The sequence below is a fragment of the Pristis pectinata genome, chromosome 2 (genome assembly GCF_009764475.1).
Source record: "Pristis pectinata isolate sPriPec2 chromosome 2, sPriPec2.1.pri, whole genome shotgun sequence".
Classification (NCBI taxonomy): domain Eukaryota; kingdom Metazoa; phylum Chordata; class Chondrichthyes; order Rhinopristiformes; family Pristidae; genus Pristis; species Pristis pectinata.
Genome location: NC_067406.1, coordinates 116389622 through 116413057, shown reverse-complemented (window position 1 = coordinate 116413057; position 23436 = coordinate 116389622). Strand labels below are relative to the sequence as shown.

The 23436-nt window shown below is 37.7% G+C and overlaps 1 protein-coding gene across 5 annotated transcripts in view; it reads right to left on the bottom strand.

Moving 5' to 3' along the window:
* Positions 1-23436, bottom strand: part of kiaa1109 (KIAA1109 ortholog) — a 285307-nt gene that overhangs the window by 191521 nt on the left and 70350 nt on the right. For all 5 annotated transcript variants that reach the window (XM_052035089.1, XM_052035112.1, XM_052035104.1 and 2 more), the window contains exons 16-19: positions 11172-11327; positions 8386-8483; positions 6053-6231; positions 2722-2828 (exon numbers count right to left, since the gene is read on the bottom strand). In XM_052035089.1, the coding sequence (XP_051891049.1) occupies positions 2722-2828; positions 6053-6231; positions 8386-8483; positions 11172-11327 (540 nt within the window). The remainder of the gene's footprint in view (positions 1-2721; positions 2829-6052; positions 6232-8385; positions 8484-11171; positions 11328-23436) is intronic.

Below are 23436 nucleotides of genomic sequence, written 5' to 3'. Positions count from 1 at the left end.
CTCCTTGAATATAAAACTATCCCTAATTGGTTTTGAAATCCATGGTTGAGCCATTTTTCTTGTTTTATTCTTGCACCAGGCAAGACTGATTGTAATTCAACCACATGCTCTTTAAATGCTTGACACTGTCTATCCACAGTCAATCCTTTAAATAACATTCCCCAATCGATCGTAGCCAACACATGCCTCATATCGTCATAGTTTCCTTTATTGCGATTCAGGATCCTACCTAGTCTCAAATTAACTCACTCACTCTCAATCTTAATGAAGAATTTTCTCACATTATGATCACTTTTCCTCAAGAGACCACATAATAATGTTGTTTATTGATCCTTTCTCAACAAACAGTACCCAGTCTGGATGGACCGCTCTCTAACTGATTTCTCAATATATTAGTCCAAAAAGCTATTCTGAATGCACTCCAGAAATTGCTGTTCTATAGGATTAATGGTAAATTTGGTTTGCCCAAATTATATAGATTGAAGTCACCCATAATTAAAGTTGCATCCTAATTATGTACATTTCTAATTGCTTGTTTAATGCCAACCCCTACACCACCTACTAGTATTTGGGGGGTGGTCTGCATACTTAGCTCCACCTATACAGATTCCATGTCAGGGTTCTCGGAGCTAATATCCTCCCTCACCATTGTTTTGTTTCCTCTTCTACAAGCAACGCTTTTCCACCTCCTTTCCCTTTCCATCTGTCCTTTGTGAATACCGAGTACCTCTGGATGTTCAGGTCCCACTGCTGGACAACCTGCAGCCATATCTCCAGAACTGCAATGTTATTGTACATAAATATTATAGAGCTGAACAGCTTTAAAATTGGCTAAATCAACAGGCCCAGATACATGGAAAGTGAAGGAGGGGTGCAAATAAAGGAGGAAAAGAAATAGAGCCTGAAGGCTCTGACCCTAACTTTGCAATTCTTTCTGAATGGCAGAAATCTTAATGAGCTACAATTGTTTAAAAATAAATAGAGTTAAACCATGTAATTACAGCTCAGTTAAGCTAATGTTGGTGGTAGACAGGTTATTTAAAATATTTCAGAGGGACAGTATAAATCACTTGCAAGGCACAATCAAGGACAGTCAGCAAACATTTGTTAAGGAAAATTCATGTCCTAACTATTACTTGATTTTAATTGAGGATATGGAGAGTTAAATATAGGATCCCAGATTAAAAATGTCCAAAAATTGGTCACCTGTTTGGTAGTGAAGTGGAGCACTTCAGACTTCAGAAAGATATCAATGAAATTATCATGTGGTCAATAAATTGGCATATATAATTCCTGTCATAAAAATACTGGCCATGAATATGGAGGGAGAAACAAAGGAATACATAATCAATATGTTACACTGAGAGGTATAAAGGAACAAAGGGACCTTGTAGTATGCATCAACAGATCCCTGTAGATAGCAGGGCAGGTAGATGAAGTGGCAAGAAAATGATATAGATTACTTTTCATTGGAAATCCAAACTAACCATATTGGCTGGCTTCCCTTCATGTATGCTGCCCGTTATATCCTCAAAAAACTCCAATCAATGTCCCTCTCAGAAATCAGTACAAACAGGTTAAAATGCTCAATTATCCAAACATTTTCAGTCTAAACCTAACACGGTGACCTTCACTTTAACTTTAATCATTATTCAAAGATTGCCCTTGATATCAAGGTCGTACTTAACCAAGTGTGGCATTAAGAAGTTCTTTTATATCACTGAGATCAGGGGGGATCTCTCCATTGGCTGGAACCAAACCTATCATCTCTAGGACCTCATTGAAGGAATTCCTCAAGAGCAGCAGTTTCTCATTAAATCATTTTCAGAAATGATAATTGTAAGGCCTCCTCCTGAGTTTCCCAGCATTTTAGCCAATTCAATTCTCTATAGTGATTTCAGCAAACAAATGAAAACACTAGAAACCATAAAGATTATGGGCCCAAAACAATTTCCAGGCTGTAGTTCTGAAGACTTCCTCACCTCTAGCCAAGCTAATTATATATTGTAACAAAACTATCACCTGCCTGACAACATGGAATATTGCCTAGGTGAGACCTGTTCACAAAAAATAGGGCAAATCCAGTAAAGATAATTGCCATCCTATCAGCCTAGTCTCAATCATAATGCAAAGTTTAAAAACAGTATGATCAAGCAGTGCTTACTCACTGATTGCTTCATACTTCTAATCATAGCTGGATTCTTTATGGATTAAAACTTGCTTCCGTATAATTAACCACTAAACTGATACTAGATGTCTACTGCTCAACCTTTGCACTTAAATGTCTTTTGACAGACATTTTGTCAAATAAAAAATTGACAAATTTTATGGAAATAGCATTAAAAAAGAACCACCAACTGCTCACATATGTCACTGCACTGAAAGTTTAAACAGTTGAAAATCTCTTTTTTGTTTGGTCAAGCATAAAAAATTGTGCCCTTTATTTTTACTCCCAGCTGAAAAGTACTTGATGCACACATCAGCTACTACTTAACTTCCAGGGCTGTTCAGTTTGATCTGTCATTAAATTACGTTCCCTTTGATTGCAATAAAAATATGAAACCAAGGCAAATACATGCAGTTAAGATACAAATCAGCAATGATCTAACTCAATGGGTGAACAGCTCAAGGAGATGAATAGTCTATTCCTGTCCTTATGTCCTTTATATCTTTTGGGAGAAGTAAAGAACAGAATGAAGAAATGAATAAATAGTTTCTTACAGCTTTGCTTCAGCTGCTCATCAGCTTTCTGAGGGTAGATGGGATGCCAAGTATAGTCAATAGAAAGTAGAATATTTGGTACAGACCAACACTCAATCCAGTCAATCCTTTCAAAAAAAGGATCAAAAGGTCAAAGGATTGCAATTAAAACAATTCAAACACCAATTAAATTCAAGATTTTTTTTCCCAAAAACAAGCCACATTATTAAAAGTCTTTCGTACTTTTCAAAGTTATTTTATCCGGCATTACATACAGATAGTAGAAAGTAAAAAAAAACTTGCATTGATATAGCATCTTAAATCTTTAAGAACTGCCAATATATCTCATACAAATGAGTTGTCAAGTACATTGCAATTGTTATGAGAGCAAATGTATTTAAGATACAACATACAGTAATAAAGTACTTAATTATTTCATCTATTTGCTAGTGGTATGCTGGGAAAACTGCTATATATTTAACAATCATCATGTGATGCTTTCAGCATCTACCTAAGCAAGCAGCCCATACTTGGGTTTCACCTTTCATCTTGATGTAAAGTAGTGAAGAAAATGCTAGAAACTTACTGCCTGAATCGGCTTAGCTTCATGAATTTTACCAGCATACCACTAGAATTTCTCTCCCCACAAATTCTGTGTGGCTACAGTACATTTCTAGCATTTTCTGGTTTTACTTCAAATTTCCACAAATTGCATTTTTTTTGCATTAAGATCTATTATTGATGTGCCAACTGAACACTGAAATAAATTCAAACTATGTTCACAGAGTGAGTTGTGAAGAAACAGTGGTGTCTGACAAATCCAGGTATTTTTTGAAAGTGTGGCTAGCAGAAGAGTCAAGGGGAAGAACAATGCATTTGGAACATTGGATTTTCAGAAGGTATTCAGTTATTACATAAAATAATATTGGGGTTAATATATTGACATGAATTGAGGATTACCAATTGTTAACAGTCAGAAAACAGTCAGAAAACAGTAGGGGGAAAAAAAGGAGTATTTTGTATGGCAGGCTGTATGGCAAGATCCACTGCTTGAGCTTCAGCTATTTCCAATCTATACATCTGAGATGAGGGGGACTAAATGTAACACATCCATTTCCTGATAATACAAAGCCAGGTCGGAACTTAAGCTGTGAGGAGCTACGAGAGGGCCCAATCATTCAAGATTATGAAACTTTAAGCAGTGTAAATGGAGGCATACAGTTACAAAACTATGTTATACATCAAGCGAATGGATAAACTACGCTTTAAATCGCTATCAATACAGGCAAGCACTTTTGACCCAAAAAGAATTCTGATGTAGATCCAGAAACATAGGGATGATGGAGATTACGAGTGACTCAGGGCATTAAAATAGCATGGCCAGGTAAAAGAAATATTTGAAGTAACTGGAATCTTGGGATTTACATCTAAGGAATACATGGAGTTAAAAGTTATACTACAGCTGCAGAAAGGAAGGTACTGCTGAAAAATCATTGACCTGAAATGTTCTCCCTGTTTCACTCTCTACTAAGTCCCTGGCCTGCTAAATATTTCTAGCATATTCTGTGTAATTTTTTTTAAATTTCCAGAATTCTTGAGAGTACTTCAAGTCCTTCTAATCAGGACTGTGACAGAACTGTGTTCAGCTCTGGAACCACTTTTAGAAATCATCAAGAAATTAAATTAGAGAAGTTAAATTAAATTGTCTGCCCTCATCGCAACTGCAACACCAAGAAGAAGAATGGTGTGAAATAAAAGGGTAGATAAAATAGTGCATCTAAGGAGCAGAGCACACAATATCAGAAGTGGGAGAAGAGATCAGAATTTGGGTGTGGGTGGGTAGGAGGAAGTGAGAAGTATCCACAACCAACATGCCCATCTAGATTCCACAAATCTCGCACCAAACATCCATGTGGTGTTAGCGAATCTGAAAAGTACAAATCGTGTCTTAATGCTTTTCAGTGGTGTGATATCACATCTGATGTAATTATACACACAATAGTTGTCCATTTGAAGCATATATGTGGTGCTGTTGTTTATTTCCCTGCCCAAAACTATTTATGCCAAAACTACTTTCTTGTACTTCTATTGTGCTCCAGATAGTTTAGAAAATATGGCCAGACAGAAGTAACAGCATCATTGAAAATGCTCCCAGTACTGTTGTCTAATAATACTCTCCTTCCCTTTCTGTTCTGAATATCTTACAACTTTCTGGTTTACAGCTTTACTTTCTTTCAAACGCATGTTTCCCTCAATTCTTTAAGCTTCTCTGGAAAGATTTTTTTTCCATAATCATGATCACCATCATCTCTGAAGTAAAGCAGGTGCAGAAAACCAAGCCTAAAAAAGAACACTTAAAATCTTAACAGTCGTGGTAGCTTGTTTAAAGTTATTTTTATTATATAGTTTTATATATTTTTTATATATATCTGGGATTGCCACCAGTTTTTTTTGAGCGAAAGGGAACAGCACAAATGAGTAAAAGCCAAACTTAAAAGAGAAAATGCTAATGCAGATAGTTCTGCTATAACCCATATTTCCATAACACGAATTGAATATAATGCAATTGTTGAATTATAGGACACCACTGGTTATAATACAATCTCAAATCGGGAACGTAAGTGTTACTTTGGAAATTTTCCAAACAGAAAGAAATGCTGTCTTGGGAAAAAAAAAGGTCTTGGTGGGGGTGGGGGGGACAGGGTGATATACTTGCTTACATGTAACCTCCTTGCAGTAATCAGACGCCATTGTCCATGAAGAGCACAGGCTGTCAGTTTCACCACTATAGGCCATTGGAAATTGACAAGCAATCTCTTCTATTGACAAAGATACTTTAATAAACAACATAACATAAAACCTTTTGTATTTTCAGCTTGCGGTAACAAAATAAACATAACTATTAAGAACACCTTTATTTTTGAAAATCCTGTGGGGATAAATAACTATTGCAAGCCTGAAACTCTCTCGACCCTAACCTCCTTTTTCCCATTGACACGATTGTTTTATAACACAATCTTTTATAACACGAGGTTTCTTAGAAATACAACTGTTATGTTATAGCAGTACTACCTATATTAATTAGTAGGTCAGGCTACATTTGTGGAGAGAGAAATAAAGTTAGTATTTGAATGATCTAGTACCAGAACTAGCTTTTGTTGTATCTCCAGTTGCTTAATTTTAACTTTCTGTGGTATCATGCTTTGGTAAAATTCATAAAAAGGACAAAATTTCTAGTTCCCAACAGTGTTTAAATCAACATGGAAAAAAATGTTCATAGAGGGTGATTTGAATTTTGTAAAAATACATTGGTAGCAAGTTAAATAATTATAAAAATAAGATGGATACTTACTCTGGTTGAGTAACATTGCGCCATTTCAGTTTTCTTGCTTTTTGACTAGCTTGAGACTCATTTGAAGCAGATGCCTGAGGAGTTACTTTGTTGGGCTGGGAGTCATTTACTAATGTAGCAGTAGCATACTTACTGGGGTGGCAGTCAGGGAGAAATAAACGCAAATCTACATTTTCAGCCTGTAAATGTAAAATAATAACAAAATATATATTGCAACATATTATATATGAAAACATGTTAAAACAACTCAAAGAACTTCGCATAACAATTATTTTTAAATGTACAGGTTAATGTTGTGTAAACAAATCAAATGATGACAAGCTCCCACAAACTGCAGCAAATTAATTAATTAGCTTGGATAATAAATGCCATCAAAAACTAATTGGTTAAAAAAGAAATATTGTCTACATTGGAAAAAATATCTGTTCTTTGAGTACTAGCATAGGAATTTTAACGCCTCCTCAGGACAAGGACAGAGAGCAGTTGACAGCCACTGTAAAGAGCAGTTCAAAGTCCTCTTCAACTGCAACTCTGTCCATGACGTTCCCTCAACTCCATTGCACAACAACCTATTCAGTCCAGCCTTGCCACCTGTCATGACAAGTCATTGAAAATGCCATATTGTAAATGAAAAACAACAATGGCTCAAAGTCAGATGGTATTTCCACTAATGTCCTAAAATTCAGCAGTGAAGAGCTTTGGTTGCAAATCCACAATCCCACTGTCCACTTGGAAAGAGGAGGACACACCAGGGAACCTCAGAGATGCCATATTTGTGACTTCAAGAATGAAGCCCATAGTAAGTACAAGGAAAGTCATCACCAGGGTCCTCCTCAACCACCTCCACCCAGTGGATGAAGAACTGCTCCCTGAATTGTACAGTGGATTCCATCAATCTAATAGCAGAGTGCACATGATCTTCATGCACAACCCCTTTGAGAGAAATGAAAGGAACAGCATTAATCACATGCTATGGCCTGTTGACCTCACTAAACCCACCGACTCCATCAACCAGAAGGGTCCAAGGAGCACTCCTCTTAAATTCAAATGCCCACAGAAATTGGTCACCATCTTACTTTTGCTTCATTACATAATGAAAGCCATGATCCTGAACAATTGGTCCATAAGAAGACTAATCTCACTATAAACAAACAAGGCTGTGAAATTGCCCTGACATGTTTATCAATCATGCTTACCACAATGTTGCACCTCTCTTCCTACAAACTTCCCACAAGAGTGGATCTAATCTTCAAAACTAATGAAATACTGTTCAAACTATAGTGAATACACTCTAAAACCAAGGTTACCCAACCTCAGTTATCAAACTGTAACATGCATTTGCATGTACTGACGCCTAGCTCCAACCCACATCCACTCATTCAACAAAGCATATGAAAGGACAGGCCTTATAGTCAACACCGGCAAGACAAAGGTGCTCTGCCAACCTGCCCCTGCTGTACAAAAGGCACTTTTCTCTTACCAGGAGGTTGCTTATGAGAAAACTTTAGGTTCTTCAGGAAAGCTTGATGCTACTAGGTTGTTGGACTCTAGATATCCTTGAACTTAAGCCCAAAAGCAACATAATTCTGGGTTATCACCTAGAAACCTTTTGTCAATGTTTAGAACAAACAGTGGTCATTGCAAGTGCCTATAGATTACTCATAATTTAGATAGTGCCTCAGTATTTACATTTTCAATTTCAATTCATGGAAATGAAAAGTCAAATTCACTCCTTCAATATTTCAAATAAAAGTATTAAAGTGTTTTAAATTAACTTTCATTTTTATGATGAATCTTTAAGTTACATTATACCATATTTCCAGCAACAACATTAGCCCAGAATTTACATCAAGGGGCAAACCAACCATCCTAGTCAACAAAATCTCGATTGACTTGAAGAGATCACATGAAGTGACACAAAAAGGTTAAAAAGGCTGTATGCACTTACCCAGCTGTCAAAACTGTCAAGTATTTGAAGATTCAAAAACATTATAAAACATCTATGAACAACTTTTCAATTGGGTAGACTTTAATTCAAGTTATGCCTGCAGCCATTTTCTCAATTAAAGTCAATGGAGAAAAGCAATCTCTGCTCCAGGTCGGTCATTCTCCACTGTAGGTTATCAGGAATTGCCAGAACTTTCTGCTTCCTTAATAAGGAATGTATTTAGAAAAAGAACTGGGGACGGCTGACAACTTCAAAAAACTGTGTATCCTTACAAAAATCTTGAAGTTGCTGACAGCAAAGTGGAAAGTGTTGGCATTTACGTCTGTTAATCCTTGCCGATTACCAGTCAACAAATTGTAGATTGCTGCTCAGATATGACACATACCTTCAAACAAAATTTTGTGTTGCAAGTTTCAGGAACAAAGTCATTAAAAGGTAATGCAAATTCGATATTCAGTGTTTCTCCACATGCTGCTAAGTAAACTGCAAAAGAATATGTCAGTTAGATTCTAAAGCGCAAAAGATGCATTTCACTGTTTCAATGTACATGTGATGAATAAAGATATCTTATCTTAAAATATATTACTAAAATTTATTGGAACATAAACAATATTTTTAGCATTAATCTGAACTGTTCATCATATAATATGGAATGTTTAACCACAATCCACACAAATTAGAAACAAGCATATTCCTTCAGTCATTTTTAAACCTATCTCCCAAATTTCATCTTTATGTATAGAACCAAATAATTTAAGCTGACAAAAGGAGAGCATGAAGTTTAAGTGCTGGAGGTCTAGACAAATTGGGACCAGTGACCATAATACTACTAGTTTCAAGATAGTTATGGATAAAGGTAGAACTGGTTCTCAAGTTAAAAGCCAAAATTAGGGGGTGGTGCGGGGGGGGTCAATTTTGATTGCATCAAACAGGAAGTAGCAAAATTCGATTACAAGAAGCTTTTTGCAAATAAAGCATGTCTGGTAAGTGGGAGGCTTTTAAAGTGAGATTGGAAGAGTTCAGGGCCAGTGAGTTCCTGTTAGAGTGAAGGGCAAGGCTGGCAAGATTAGGGAACTTCGGTTTATGAGGGATATTGAGAGTCAGGTCAGGAAAAAGGAGTAAATGTCAGGTATAAGCAGCTGGGATCAAGCAAGTCCTTAGAGTATAAAGGACATAGGAGTACACTTGAGAATGAAATTACAAGGACAAGAAGGGACCACAAGATATCCCTGGCAAATAAGATAAAGGAGAATCCTAAGAAATTCTATAAAGGGCAAAAGGGTAGCTAGAGAGAGTAGATCCCCTTAAGAATCAGTGTGGTAATCTACGTGTGGAGCCAAAAGAAGTGAGGGAGGTCTTAAATTAATACTGCTTGTCTGTATTTACCATGGAGAAGGACACGGAAGTGAGAGAATTCAAGGGAGGGAACAGTGATATGTAGTGTTTCTAATATGATTGTGTGTTAGACACAACATATGGCATTGTTTATTGCTTCTAGTACACTCAAGGACACTGGCCTCCATAAGAGATTAATAGACAATAAGATTCACCAAATGAAGTCCCACGCAGCATTTTCATGTCCTTATATACAAAGGAAGAAATTTGTTGATAGCTCTTATGAGTATGCCACTATATGGGGCACAGGCATATTCTGAAATTCTCCAAATTCATTTGCTGTGAGAACCTGCAATTAATTTTATGATCAGCAACTGACAGTTTTTTTGTGCAAGTCAAATCAGCCACCCGCACACAATCAATAATGGGCTCCCACAGGGATCAGTCCTGATGTTGCCCTGAGCTCCTTCCACAAAGTCATGGCTTTTTGCAAATGCTGATGAATTGGCCTTGGTTAGCTTAAGAACTTCAGGACATTGAAAACACACATGATCTACATCCTCTAGAAATCTGCTTCAAAAATGAATATGGTAAAAAGAACAGATCCTCAAAATTTTCCTACACCTTTAGAAATAAAAGATTAATCAGACTAATATTCAAGTTCTTCCAATGTCCATTTGGCTCCCCAATAACAGCACTAATAATATTACTTTTCTGCATCACTACCACTTCAGCTCAAATAAACAATTTTAAAAAAGCATCTACTGATTGGCTGGTGTATTGAAGAGGAGACTATTAAAAATAACTTGCCACAGATTTAACATGAGAATACATGTTGTTTCTTGCAAAGGTGTGTGAGATCCCTGCGCAATTCTAAACATAGCCATTCACAAAAGTAGATTTTTTTTTGACAAAACTGTACCTATTTAATATCCGATCCATGTTAAAATATTGAGGGGAATTTTAATGCTAAGAATGGGTGAAGAGGAAAAGTATATATTTTTAGGAGACTAGTGGTCTCTATCATAAGTGTTTTTCTTTTTAAACTCATGGAGGTCAGGATACCCAGGCCATTGGAATCCTAGCCGGTAAAAACCAAGTCCATGTGGAAAGAGTTTTTAAACTGAGAAACTGGTGGGAGAGAAAGTAAAAATTTGTGATTTTAAGGCCAAGCCCTATAATACAAGCAGAACGCAGGAATTTCTCAAACCAGAAGCTTGAAGATAAAATGTAAATTTTAATTGTATTCTGGCAGTGCTCAAAATGAACACATGCCTGGAGCACTAACATCGGAGCAAGCAAAAATGCTTGTCATCTTGCAGTAACTACCAACATTAATACAAAGAAAAAAATATGGGTTTGTCTTCAGCACGTCAAATGCTTTTTGTATCATACAAGCCCTGTTTAAAAATTATGTCTAATCCTCAGATTGACCCTCTGTCGGCAATGTGTTCAAATTTTTCAACAATGTTGTGTTTTCCAATTACTGACAAAAAAGAATAAAATTCACCAGTTTGGCATTTTTTAATAACCAATTTACGTAAAAATTGAAAGACCTTGAGAGTCAATTTTGTATAGCTTTCTTAGCACAATAGATAAATCTCTGCTTCCCTTTGAAAGTCACGTTGTACAACAATCAGGTCATTCAAAGTCAGAATTCTACTAAAAGTGACATTCAATCACAACCATTTGAAACAATTCAACATGCAAGCAAATAACACAAACAGAATCCTTGGGTCACACCAAGATACAATTTTAATTCTTTTGATAAAGGTCATGGGCAAATCGCATAACTTTATAATGAAATAAAAAGGCTTTTTTTTAAAAGCTTCTTACCATTTTCCTGCTGTTTGGTAGAGCAATCTATCCAGTTGTGTTGATTTGCTGCCCAGATCATCTCAAACTGATGAAACATCACTTTTAATTTCCAAGTGTATGGAACAAATGAGTAGATATCAGGAGCACTATCACTAGCCCAATCTTGTATTAAGTCTTGAAAAAAGATTGCACAAGGGTTAAACAATATTCAAAAATTATTAGAAAAATTAGAAATTAGCAAAAATAACAAGAATTATTTCAAAATGAATTTAAAGAACAGAAACTTGGGAATTATATACATTCACCTGACATCTTAATAAAACAGGAGGAGACCATTCAGCCTCTCAGGTCTGTGCTGTCTCCAACAGGAAAGAAAATCACAAGGCTCATCATCCCCTCTCCTATTTCCCATAGCTCTGCAACTCCATTTCACGTGCCCATCAACTACCCTTTGATAGTTCTGCCACTTCCCTACACAAAGAGGTAATTTACAACAGCCAATTAAGCTATGAACATGTTGGAGAAAATTTGAGCACTTGGTGGAAACCCACGAGGTCACAGGGAAAACTTGTAAATGTCACAAATTCACTATGCAACTTCAGGATCGATCCCAGGTCTCTGGAGCTGAGGCAGCAAGACTAATTGCTGCACCACTATGACATCAAATTACTAGAGTCTATAATTAAGGAAAGTGATTGATTAATTGAAAATTTTCAAGTTGAACAGAATGCCAATACAGATCAGTTAAAAGGTAGATTAGGCATGAATTATTTGAAGTGTAGAATTAGCAGACAAAGGAACATTATAGATTTTATTTATATGGATTTTCAGAAGGAGTATGATAGTCTCTCAAAAGATATTGTTAGCAGGTTAAAGCTCATAATAATGATGGCAAATTATTGACTTGACTAAGAAATTGACTGAGCAGCTGGAAAGAAGAAGTAGAGATAGTGGACAGGATACAGCATAGATTCTTGTATATTTAATATTTGCCATTCTAATCCGAGTTTGAAGTTTACTGATGAGCAAAGATAGACAATAGCTTATCGCATAGAGCACAGCTTCAATGCATTTCAGCTTCTCAGTCAGAGTTGTACAGTGTAGAAACAAGCCCTGTGACCCACCACGTTCATGCTGGCCATCATGCATGGCCATAATAATCTCACACCTGCATTAACTCCATAGCCCTCTATGCCTTTGGCATTCAAGTTCCTGTCCAGATGCCTCCTCTGGCTCCTTATTCCAGATACCAACTACTCTGTGTGGAAAAAATTACCCTTCAAATCCCATGTAAACTTCCTCCCTCTCACCTTAAACCTATGCCCTCTAGTATTAGAAATCCTCTAGCTATCTACCCTATCTACACTTCTCATTATTTTATATACTTCGATCATGTCACCTCTCAGTTTCCTCTGCTCCAGGGAAAACAGACCCAGCCTTTCCAATCTCTCCTTAGAACTCAAGCACTCCCATCCAGGCAATATGAATCTTTTCTGTATCTTCTTTAGCTTAATCACATTGTTCATGCCGATGGGCAACCAGAACTGTACATAATACTCCAAGTGCCACCTAAGCAACATCTGTATGACTATAACATGACATCCCAACTCGTTCCTCACCACCCTGTCTACCTGTGTGGTCACTTACAGGTAACAATGCAATTGTACCCCTAGGTTTTTCTGTTCAACAACACTCCCCAGGGCTCTGGCATTCACCGTGTATGTAATGGCCTGGTTTAACTTCCCAAAATACTTCATACTTGTCTGAGTTCAATTCCATCTGCCATTCCTCGGCCACTTTCCCAGTTGATCAATATCCTGTTGTAACCTTAAGCAAACTTCTTTACTAGCTATCATACCACCAACTTTGGTGTCATCTGCGCTCATATTAATCAGGTCCCCAACACTCCCATCCAAATCATTAACACAGATAACAGACAACAGAACCCAGCAGAGATCCCTGCAGCACACCACCAACCAGTGGCCCCCACTACCACCCTCTGCAAGGCTCACTGGCCTGTAGTTCCCTAGTTTATCCCTTCTGTCCTTCTTACTGACCTTCGCCTGGTAGCACTCACAACTATTGTGATGAAGTGCTTTGAGAGGTTGGTTATGACTAGAATTAACTCTTGCCTGAGCAAGGATCTGGACCCACTGCAATTTGCCTACTGCCACAACAGTTCTACAGTGGACACAATCTCACTAGCTCTCCACTATGCCTTGCAGCACCTAGACAACAGCAACACATACGTCAGGCTGCTGTTTATCGATTACAGCTCGGCGTTCAACACTATCATCCCCTCAGCATTAATCAACAAGCTTCAAAACCTGGGCCTCTGTACCTCCCTCGGCAACGGGATCCTCAACTTCCTTATCGGGAGACCACAGTCAGTGCAGATTAGTAACACCACCACCTCCTCGCTGACAACCAACACAGGTGCACCTCAAGGATGCGTGCTTAACCCACAGCTCTACTCTCTCTACACTTGTGACTGTGTGGCTAAGCTCAAACACCATCTATAAATTCGCCAATGACACTACTGTTGTTGGTAGAATCTCAGATGGCGACGAGGCATCGTACAGGAGTGAGATAGATCAGCTGGTTGAATGGTGTTGTAACAACAACCTCACACTCAACATCGACAAGACCAAGGAACTGATCGTGGACTTCAGGAAGGGGAAGTTGGCAGAACTCGCACCAGTCCTCATCAAGGGGTCAGCAGCTTCAAGTTCCTGAGTATCAATCACAAAGAGGGCACGCCAGCAGCTCTACTTCATTAGGAGTTTGAGGAGATTTGGTATGTCACCAAAGACTCTTGCAAATTTATATAGATATACAGTAGAGAACATTCTGATTGCATCACAGCCTGGTAAGAGGCTGCAGAGGCTTGTAGACTTAGCCAGCTCCATCACGGGCAGAACCCTCCCCACCATCAAGGACATCTTCAAGAGGTAGTGAGTGCCTGAAGGCGGCGGCATCTATCACTAAGGACGCACACCATCTGGGACATGCCCTCTTCTCGTTACTACTATCAGGGAGGAGGTACAGGAGCCTGAAGACCTACACTCAACGATTTAGGAGCAGCAGCTTCTCCTCTACCATCAGATTTCTGAACAGTCCATGAACACTACTTTGTTATTCCTTTTTTTGCACTATTTACTTATTTTGTAATTTATAATAACTTTGCATTTGCACTGTACTGTAGCCAGAGTCAAGCCCATGGGATTGCAGTTGACTCAAATGTACAAAGAGAAGTGTTGAAAAGACAGGAATTCTTCAAAAGGGGGAATTCAATAGGCAAGAAAGGCAAGCAGGCACTTATCTGCTCAAAGGGACAATCTCAGAATAGAATATGATGCCTCCCAGATGCTAGAGTTAAAGATGTCACCAAGCAGCTGCAAACACTGGAGTGAAGGGGTGAGAGGAAGGGGCAGGAAGAAAGTGGACAGTCTAAGGTTACAATTTCCAGATCCCTTGCAATACAAAGCACCAGCAAGCCGGAAATAGGAGGATAGTGCAAATGAGCACATGACTGAAGAGATGATAGAAGATCAAGGGCTTTAGATTCTTGGAATATTGGTCCGTTCTGGTGGAGGCAAGAGTTGTACAAGGATTGCAAGGTGGGATCAATATCCCTGCAGGGTGTTGGTTAGTGCTGTTGGAGAGCATTTAAACTAACAAAGGGAAGGCAATTGGTAATTAGTAACTGGTTTATTATTGTCATATGCACCAAAATACAGTAAAAAGCTTTGTTTGCATACCATCCAGGCAGATCATTCCATACATAACGACACTAAGATAGTACAAAAGAAAAACAATAACAGAATATAGTGTTACCGTTACAGAGAAAGTGTAGTGCAGGTAGACAAATAAGGCACTTGTAGTCTTATGTTGCAGTTTCACATCATTGGCATCTCATGTTAAGGTAAGCCTGTTGCCTCCCAGCATGCCCTTCTGCATTCTACACTGGAACAGAGTTGATCCCTTGGCTTAATTGCAACGGTAGAGCACAGGATATAGCAGACCATTGGGTAAGACTGTAGTGAAGTACATTTCTGTTGCCTCACGATGCATACCCTCTTTGATCTGGCAAACTTGTTCTAAGCCTATCCTACTTAGCACAACAGTAGTGCCACATAACACCACAGTATTCTCAATGTGAAAATAGGATCGTGTTTCTCCCCTTCCAACTGCAGGGACTGCAGTGCCCACACCTATCTGTGCATTTATGGACAGATGCATCTGCAACAGGTAGGCTGAGGTACAAGATTAACCAGACTTCTCATTATTACGTGGAGCTTGGTGACAAATCAGTCAAAACCTCATTAAACGACAGAACAGATTTATTGTCCTAATGGCCTATTTCCATTCCTATGTTCCTACAATGTCTAAGTACATCTTGTGCTTAATTTGAAATTTATTTTTAAATTGCATTTGAAAATTTGCTTTATAATTTATTCTACTGATACTGCTACACATCCCTATAAAGCCTTGAGCTGAAAAGTAGGAAGTAAAAGATATAATCAGAAGAGGTTGCAAGAGTAAAAGTAAAGCAGCCTATTTGTGGCTCATGGTGATATACAATTAACAAATGGTTACACTTTGAAATAACAATTTAACAGAAATGTAAGTAATGTTTACCAAGTCCCAATTAGCAATGTAAACCACATCATAATGCAGAATCTTTAAAAGCTGAACTGATTTGAAAAGCTTCATTTAAAAACTTCAGTGACGGAAAGCACACTCACTCTCATGACATCCTCATAACAAATGTGTATCAGAATATGTTTATTAATCTTTCCACTTTGGGCATCTGAACAAAGTTCACTTCTAGGTGGCTGGTGAAGTTGACCATGAGAAAGTTCCATAAGCATCCCCTCCTACGCTATCCTGAGGTAACCAAAGGCACTTTATCCAAGTAATATCGTAGTTTGTGAATGTTCTGAAAAATGGCTAATGTTTACTGTGTTTTCTTAATTCTTTTGTATGGTGGATACTATGATCAAAATGACATTAGATACATTCAGAACAGTGGTGCCACAGGAAGAAATTGTTAATAGTCTACAATATTAATATATTTAAAGATTCAGTTGCTTGAAAGATGAAAGTGACTCATTTCCTGATTTAATTAATAGCATTGCTTTACTCCTTTGATGTGAATGACTGCTTTCTTCCAATATAGATTTTTCTATTATCAACACAGACATGCAAAACAGTGATTCTTTCCTGAAAACGCAACGATCTACTTGTTACATCTCTACCCCAACTTGCATTTGTATAAATGTATTTAGTACTACTGCAATGGTTTAGAGCAACATCAAGGAGCTCACACAATTGTTGGTTAAGAGTTAAAAGCAAGTGGTGATGATAAAAGCAGATACTCTGACCAATAATAAAATTATGTCATCCTTTTAGGCAGCTTTCAACTAACAATTAGAGTAATGTAATCTTTCCTCACTGAATTTAATTTAAAAGACTAAATTGGATGCCTGTGTTCAAGTCCCAGTAGCCTCTGGGTCAAGCTGATATTGGATGCTTGAGAGACACTATACATATAATGTCAACTCCCGTTCAAACCAAATCTGAAAGCTATAATTTCAACTGTAGTCGGGTACCTCAGGAGCTATTCCTGATAGTTCCTCTATCAATTACTGACGTGAAAGGGAGAAGGACAATGGGCCAGTAGTTGGCCGGATTCATTTTGTCCTTTTTATTTAACCCTGTGGACAGTTAGGTGTTTGTAATTTTCCACGTTGGGGTGTTATATTGGAATGGTGACTCTACTACTGAAGCACTTATGTTGATAGGGCCTATAATTTTTCCTACAGCCAGTGCACTCAGCTTTGATTATTCCATTGGAATAAATAAGGGAACATCTGATGGTGGGACCTAAGAATTATTCATTTACCACTGCTTGCTGAAGATGGCTGCAAATGTTACAGCCTTGCCTTTTGCATTTGCAGCTTGGGCCTGTCATCTTTTAAGGATGAGAATGGTCATCAAGTTGCCTCATCCCATTGGTTAATTACTCATCCACCACCATTCACAACTCAATGAGGCAGATCAAGAGGGCTTTGGTTAAATCTTTGGTTGAGAAATTTAAAATAAAACAGAGTAACAAGGTTCTCCTCATTAAAAATCAGTGTGCTCTGTGAGATTAGAAACAAAGCAGGAGAGGAACAATCTGTGTGTTCAAATGCATTGTGGGGGAAAGGGGTTCTGCAAGTTTCAAGGCAGCATGGGAGACAGAGGCTCTATGAGTTTAAAAGTTGTAGGAAAGAGTGGCTCAGAGTTTAAAATGGCACAGAAGAGTGGAACTCTAGAAGTAACATCAGAAGGCAACAGGTAGGTGATTGCCTGGGGAATGTTAAGATATCTTTCACGTAAGGCAAACATTTTAAACTATGACTAGAAAACTATAACTTGCTGTGTCAGATTTATAGCTTAACTAACAAAATTGTTTAAATAAAAATACAATAATAGAATAAAGACTTTAACTAATTGAGTGAACTAAATAAAGCTAGTCAAAGATATGGCTGGTTGTGCGTGAACATGAACAGTATGCGAGAGCCTATGAACAGCTGGACAGTCATGAGCAAGGACATCCACATGAAGAGACTCTATTCCTAATCTCTTAGCTCAATGAGCTAGAGTGCAAATTGGAGACAAGAGTGGGGGAGGAATTCCTAGACTGTTTTATCCAGAATAGAGACACATCCCATAAGAAACATAGGTTCATAGGAAGGAGACAAAGTTATTGGTGGGGAGCTTCATAATGGGAATTGATGAGAGGCTGAGAAGGGAGGTCCCACAAATCTTGGCCAATCCAACAGGTAGATGCATTCACCATCTCTGAGGGCAAGGAGAAAGATTGCAAGGTAAACAGCCAAAAAATACACCAAGGCACTGTAGTTCAGGAGTCCCTTGAGTGTGGAGGATAGAGAAGTCAATAAGTATGGGGACGGATAGGGTCTACTGCAGTCAAGAAGCGTCTCCAAGGATGTGTTGCCTTCCTAATAGCAGAAGGAGGATATCTCATAGTGGCTGGAGAGCAATAAATCTAGTTGTTGTGATCCATAAGTAAGAACAGATTAAGGTCCATGTGAAAGGAACATGAGTTAAGATTCTGGTTTTCAATTTAGGACCCAAGGATTTAAATCTCTGGATTACTGCCTGAGGCATATTTAAACTGGCCAAGAAGCACACATATTGGGAATTAACACATGTCTAAAAGGCCAGTGTGGGGAAAAAAGGGTTCCTCTTTATGGGACAGCAACACTGGTTGAGACAAGAAAGAGCTGTACCTATGGGACAGAATCAACATGAACAGTTTGGGACCCATATAACAGGGAAAGGACATATATTGGGTAGCAAAAGCTTTAAAATAGTATGTAGTATGACTTACAAAAGGTCATAAACAACTGAAATACAAATAAAACAGGGAAATACAGCTCAGGAAAGAGCAACATTGACAGCAAGGGAGCAAACAGAGTTATAGAAGTCTAACAAAATAGATTAGCCATGAAGTGAGTAAAATTGAAGATAAGGTACTGTCTTCTATAAAGCAGGGTGCTGGAGTAAATTATGCATTAGAACTAAACATTAGGAATTATTAAGGCATGGTCAAAGAAAAATCAGGATTGAGACTTAAACATAGTAGGGTATAATCTACTCAGAAAAGACAAAGTTTAAAACAAAAGGTGGAGTACCAGTACTTACTAAGGATAGCATAAATAGTTGGCAAAGCAGATAAGTGAATGGATAAGTGAATTATTGGATTCAGTAATAGGGAATGAACCACAGCAGGCATGAGAAGTACAAATATGTGAACATCTGGTCAACATCTGGCCACAAGATCGATTCACGAATTGCCATTGTTAATTTAGATTAACATACTATGCTCTAAAATGCATTAAGATGATAATAGAGAAGGACATAAATGTAATAAAAATTAGGTTGATGTTGAAGAGAAGGTAAGTGTGCTGAGTATGGGACTTCAGAAGAGCAAAAATATTGGCAAATAAATGAAAACATTTATATTGTGTCAAAAATGCAGGAAGTAAATCCCATTCCAACGAAAGAACTAACTAAATACTCATGAGACTCCATGAATGAATAAAAACAAAGAAACAACCGAGGGCAAGGAATGAGGCATATTTTTTTTAAAGTATAGTGGAAGACAGCATAAGAGAAAATACTCAAAAGGGATCAAAAGAATAATTAGGAAGACAGAGGAATTATGAAATTAAGTTATAAATGAACATGAAATAGAAAAAAGTTTACAAGCACATCAATTAAAAAAGGTTAGGATGGCATGACAATACCACAGGTAATGATAGATAGATGGCAGAACATTAAATCATTACTTAGCTTCAGTTTTTAGCAGGGAGATAGAACAGGTATGTTGGATGATGAAAGGAGTAAAACAATAAGTGCACTTATGATAGAAAAAAAAGATATCTTAACTGAAAGTAGCCAAACTCAAAAAAGGATAAGCATCTCTGGTCTGCAATAAATTGCATTCATGCACTTTAAAAGAACCTAGGGAAGCGATAGCAGAAGTATTAAAACACATACTCAACAATTTGTTAATAAAATTAGTGCCAAGGGATTAGCAGTTAGCTAACATGATGCCTATATTTAAGGGGAAGAGATCATATTCAGGAAACTACGGGCCAGTCAGCTTAACACCAATGATGGGGGAAATAATAGAATCCTGATTAAAAGTGAGAAGTCTAGAAATGGAAAATACATTACTGAATTGTCAGCACGTATTTCAAATGTGAAATCTATCCTTGACTGAGCTTTCTGAATCTTTTGGAGTGGATAATGGTTACAGTGGATATAATTCATCTAGATTTTCAGAAGGCCATTGATAAGGTATCCAATTACTAACTAATAATAAAGATCACAGATTGCAGACAAGTAGCAGAATGTTGCAAAACAGCTTCAGTACAGAAAAAAGAATAGGAGTAAAGGAAAGCTTTTTGAAATGAAGGATCATGGGTTGTGGTGTTCCACAAGATCGATTCAAGAATTGCCATTGTCAATTTAGATTAATAATTGAAATTCTGGAATCAAAAACACAATGTCAAATTTGCAAATGATACTAAATTGGGACAATCATCAATACAGAGAAATGTAACATATTACAGGAGAACATTAATAAACTTGCAGAATGGACAAATAATTAGCAAAAATAGTTTAACACTGATGAATGCGGGTAATCAAGAAGTCCTCTTTAACCACCTGCTTTAAACCCAGTCTAGATCACCCGTGGATCTGCCAGAAGAGCAACAAAGCCCTGCACCTAGAGCACATTCTGTATCTTTGCTGCCTCAGTGCTTCTGCCAAGTGGTATTCAACATGGAGGAAACCAAAGTCACCACATTGCGCAGCAAGTTCCAGGTAATTTCCATTTGCTGTGTATAAAAAGTTCTTCCTGTCTTCCAATCAAAACCTGAAATCTGCAGCCTCCAGTCCTTGTACATAAACTAACCTGAACAGCTCCTGTCCATCTTTTGTAAAGATGCTTTTGTACTCATTACATGTATTCATGAAGGCCAGGAACACAAGCTCTGCTGATAAAAATCACCTACCAACTTCAAAAGTCTATCCAAATGAACCTCCAGGTCTGTGTTCCTTAACACCCTTTAGAACTGCATCATGAAGCCTGTATTGCCTTCTCAACCCTGCCAAAATGTGTCATCTCATACTCCATCTGCCACCTGTCTCCTCATTCTGCCAGCCTATTTATGTCCCATTGCAATCAACTGGTATCATCTTCGTTTTGGCTACACCTCTCTTTGGTATCACTGGCAAACTTTGAACTTTTGCTTGCAAATCCAATATCCACGATAGCAACATAAGTCAAGACAAAAGAAAGTGATCCCAGCACAGACCCTTAAGGAACGTCATTGTCTATCATCCTCCAGTCTGACAAACAAAATTTACCATCACGCGCTGCTTTCTGTCCTTCAACGTTTTTTTTCCCCCATTCATGCTGACACTGGCTCTCTTATTCCACAAACCTCAAATGTTGCTAACCAACCCTTATGTTGCACTTTGTTAAAGGCTTCCTTAACACCCAAACAATGTCCACTGCATTCCTTTCCTCAACTTTTTTTTAAACAAAAAAAGTCAAACATGATGAGCCTTTTTACAAATCCATGCCCTCTCTCCTTAATTAAATCAAACCAAGGGCCTATTTTTCCCCAATTATTGTTCCCAGAGCTTTACCCACCCTTGAGTTAAACAGGCTAGTCTGTATTTACTAGGAATGTTCACACACACTTTCCTGAACCAGCATCACATTTGCCCCTTTCCAATCATCTGGGACTTCCCCTGTATTTAGGGAAGATTAGAAGAATATGGAAAGTTTTTTCTGTTATCTCACCCCAACTTCCCTTAATAATTTAATATCCAAGCCATCACAAAGTGATTTATCCATTCCAGCACATGCTGTTTATAAATTTTCACTCTGTACTAGCTTCACTTCTACCATCCTTTCGTCAGCATCCTCTTCCTGAGAGAAACTGTTATAAAGTATTCATTAAATATCCTAGCCTTGCCATGGGCCTCTAAACATGCATCACCTTCTTTCTCCCTGACAGGAGAGGAGTGAGGCCTCATTACCCATAAACATTGATAGAAAGACAGCAAGTACATCAAATCAGTTCTTCATATCATTCTGAACAAAACTGCAGATAATTTATAAACTCAGTAAAATCAACTTGGGATTGGAACACCTGTAGTAAGTGAAGAAATTCAAAATAGCAGCTCTATCAAGTGATGCATTATAGAGAACAAGGGAAACAAGACCTTGGGTAATTTATTAGTGAGCTATATAACTACTGATACTTTATCTAAGGCTGGCAAACACTTTACTCTTGTATCTAGCAAATGGGTCTATAAAGAGAATTAATATCCTTCATATGTTAATGGTCATGCTGGGCATTCACAGAATCTTTTGTCCTTGCCATATCTCCAGAACCTGAAAAAGCTTTATATTCTAACACCCACCTCCTCTAATGTGAACCAATGTAATTTCAAATTGCAAACAGGAGCAACGTTAACCAAAACAATCTGCATAATTAATTAACCACTATCAAATTTTCAAATCAAATGGAAATAGGACATATTTTCACAAACCACTGAGATCAGGTACATTAGAATGACCTGAAAATTTTGGCCGTTCAAAACTATGTTAATTTGATAAGTCTAGGTACCAAATATTGAATCTGCTATCAAATTATACTTCTTTCTGTGAAGTATCAAATATATTACATTTCTTTGCTCTAAGGTGGCCCTCTTTTGTAATTAAGATAAGATTGTACATTGTTTGGTCCATCATTTTAAAAATGTGCAATTTCACAACAAAATCATAGAAAAATCAATGAAGTGAATGTTCAGCCCTAATAAAGTGAAAAATCTGAGAATTTATCAGCACTTGGAAGATAGCCTTAGGCTATTTGATAATCATTCTTCATCAGATTAAGCCACATTCCTCTTTTCAAGGTCATAAGAATCTATATTATTAATATCCTCAAAGCTAGTTCAAGCTAATACAGGTAATCCCCAGGTTGTGGCAGAGTTCCGCTTCTGTGAACTGTTTGAAACACGGACAGTTCGCAGATCGGAAATGTAGCCACAAACTGAATTCACAGGTAGCAGAAGATGCCTGCAGCCCCACAGTTGCCGGCAAATCTATCCAGCCAGCATCCCAAATGCTCATTCCTATGTACAGGCTGTCAATAAGTGGGGCATTCATAAACTGGGGAGAACCCGCAAGTACATCAGTGATCACCACCATTGTCTGGATTTCATTCTATTTATGGTACACTGTATTGAATTTCTTTTACACTGATTGATGAGTAATGATGGATTTCTCAAACATCAAGGGGACAAAAAAAACTCTTGCTATGATTTGAATATTATCCCTCTACTAATATGCAGTCAACATACCTCCCCTCATCCTCAGCTTGATATCTGAGAGTCACGGATTAGAGAAAATAAAAGAGCAAACGGAAAATTTATTTTATTAGCAAGAGGTATTGTTTAACCCAAACATTTATATATGTAAGGCAAAATCATATAAGTATTCATTAAAAAAATCCTTTCAAGTCTATCCAAATTCTGCTAACGATTAAGTGCTCAATTACAATAGGAATCATGATGTAATGAAATTAAATGGGAACTAACAGGAATTCTAAACATTCAAATGAAAGGCGCCAGTTTAACATTACCAATGCAAAAGCGCATTTCTGGTGAATAGAAATAAGCC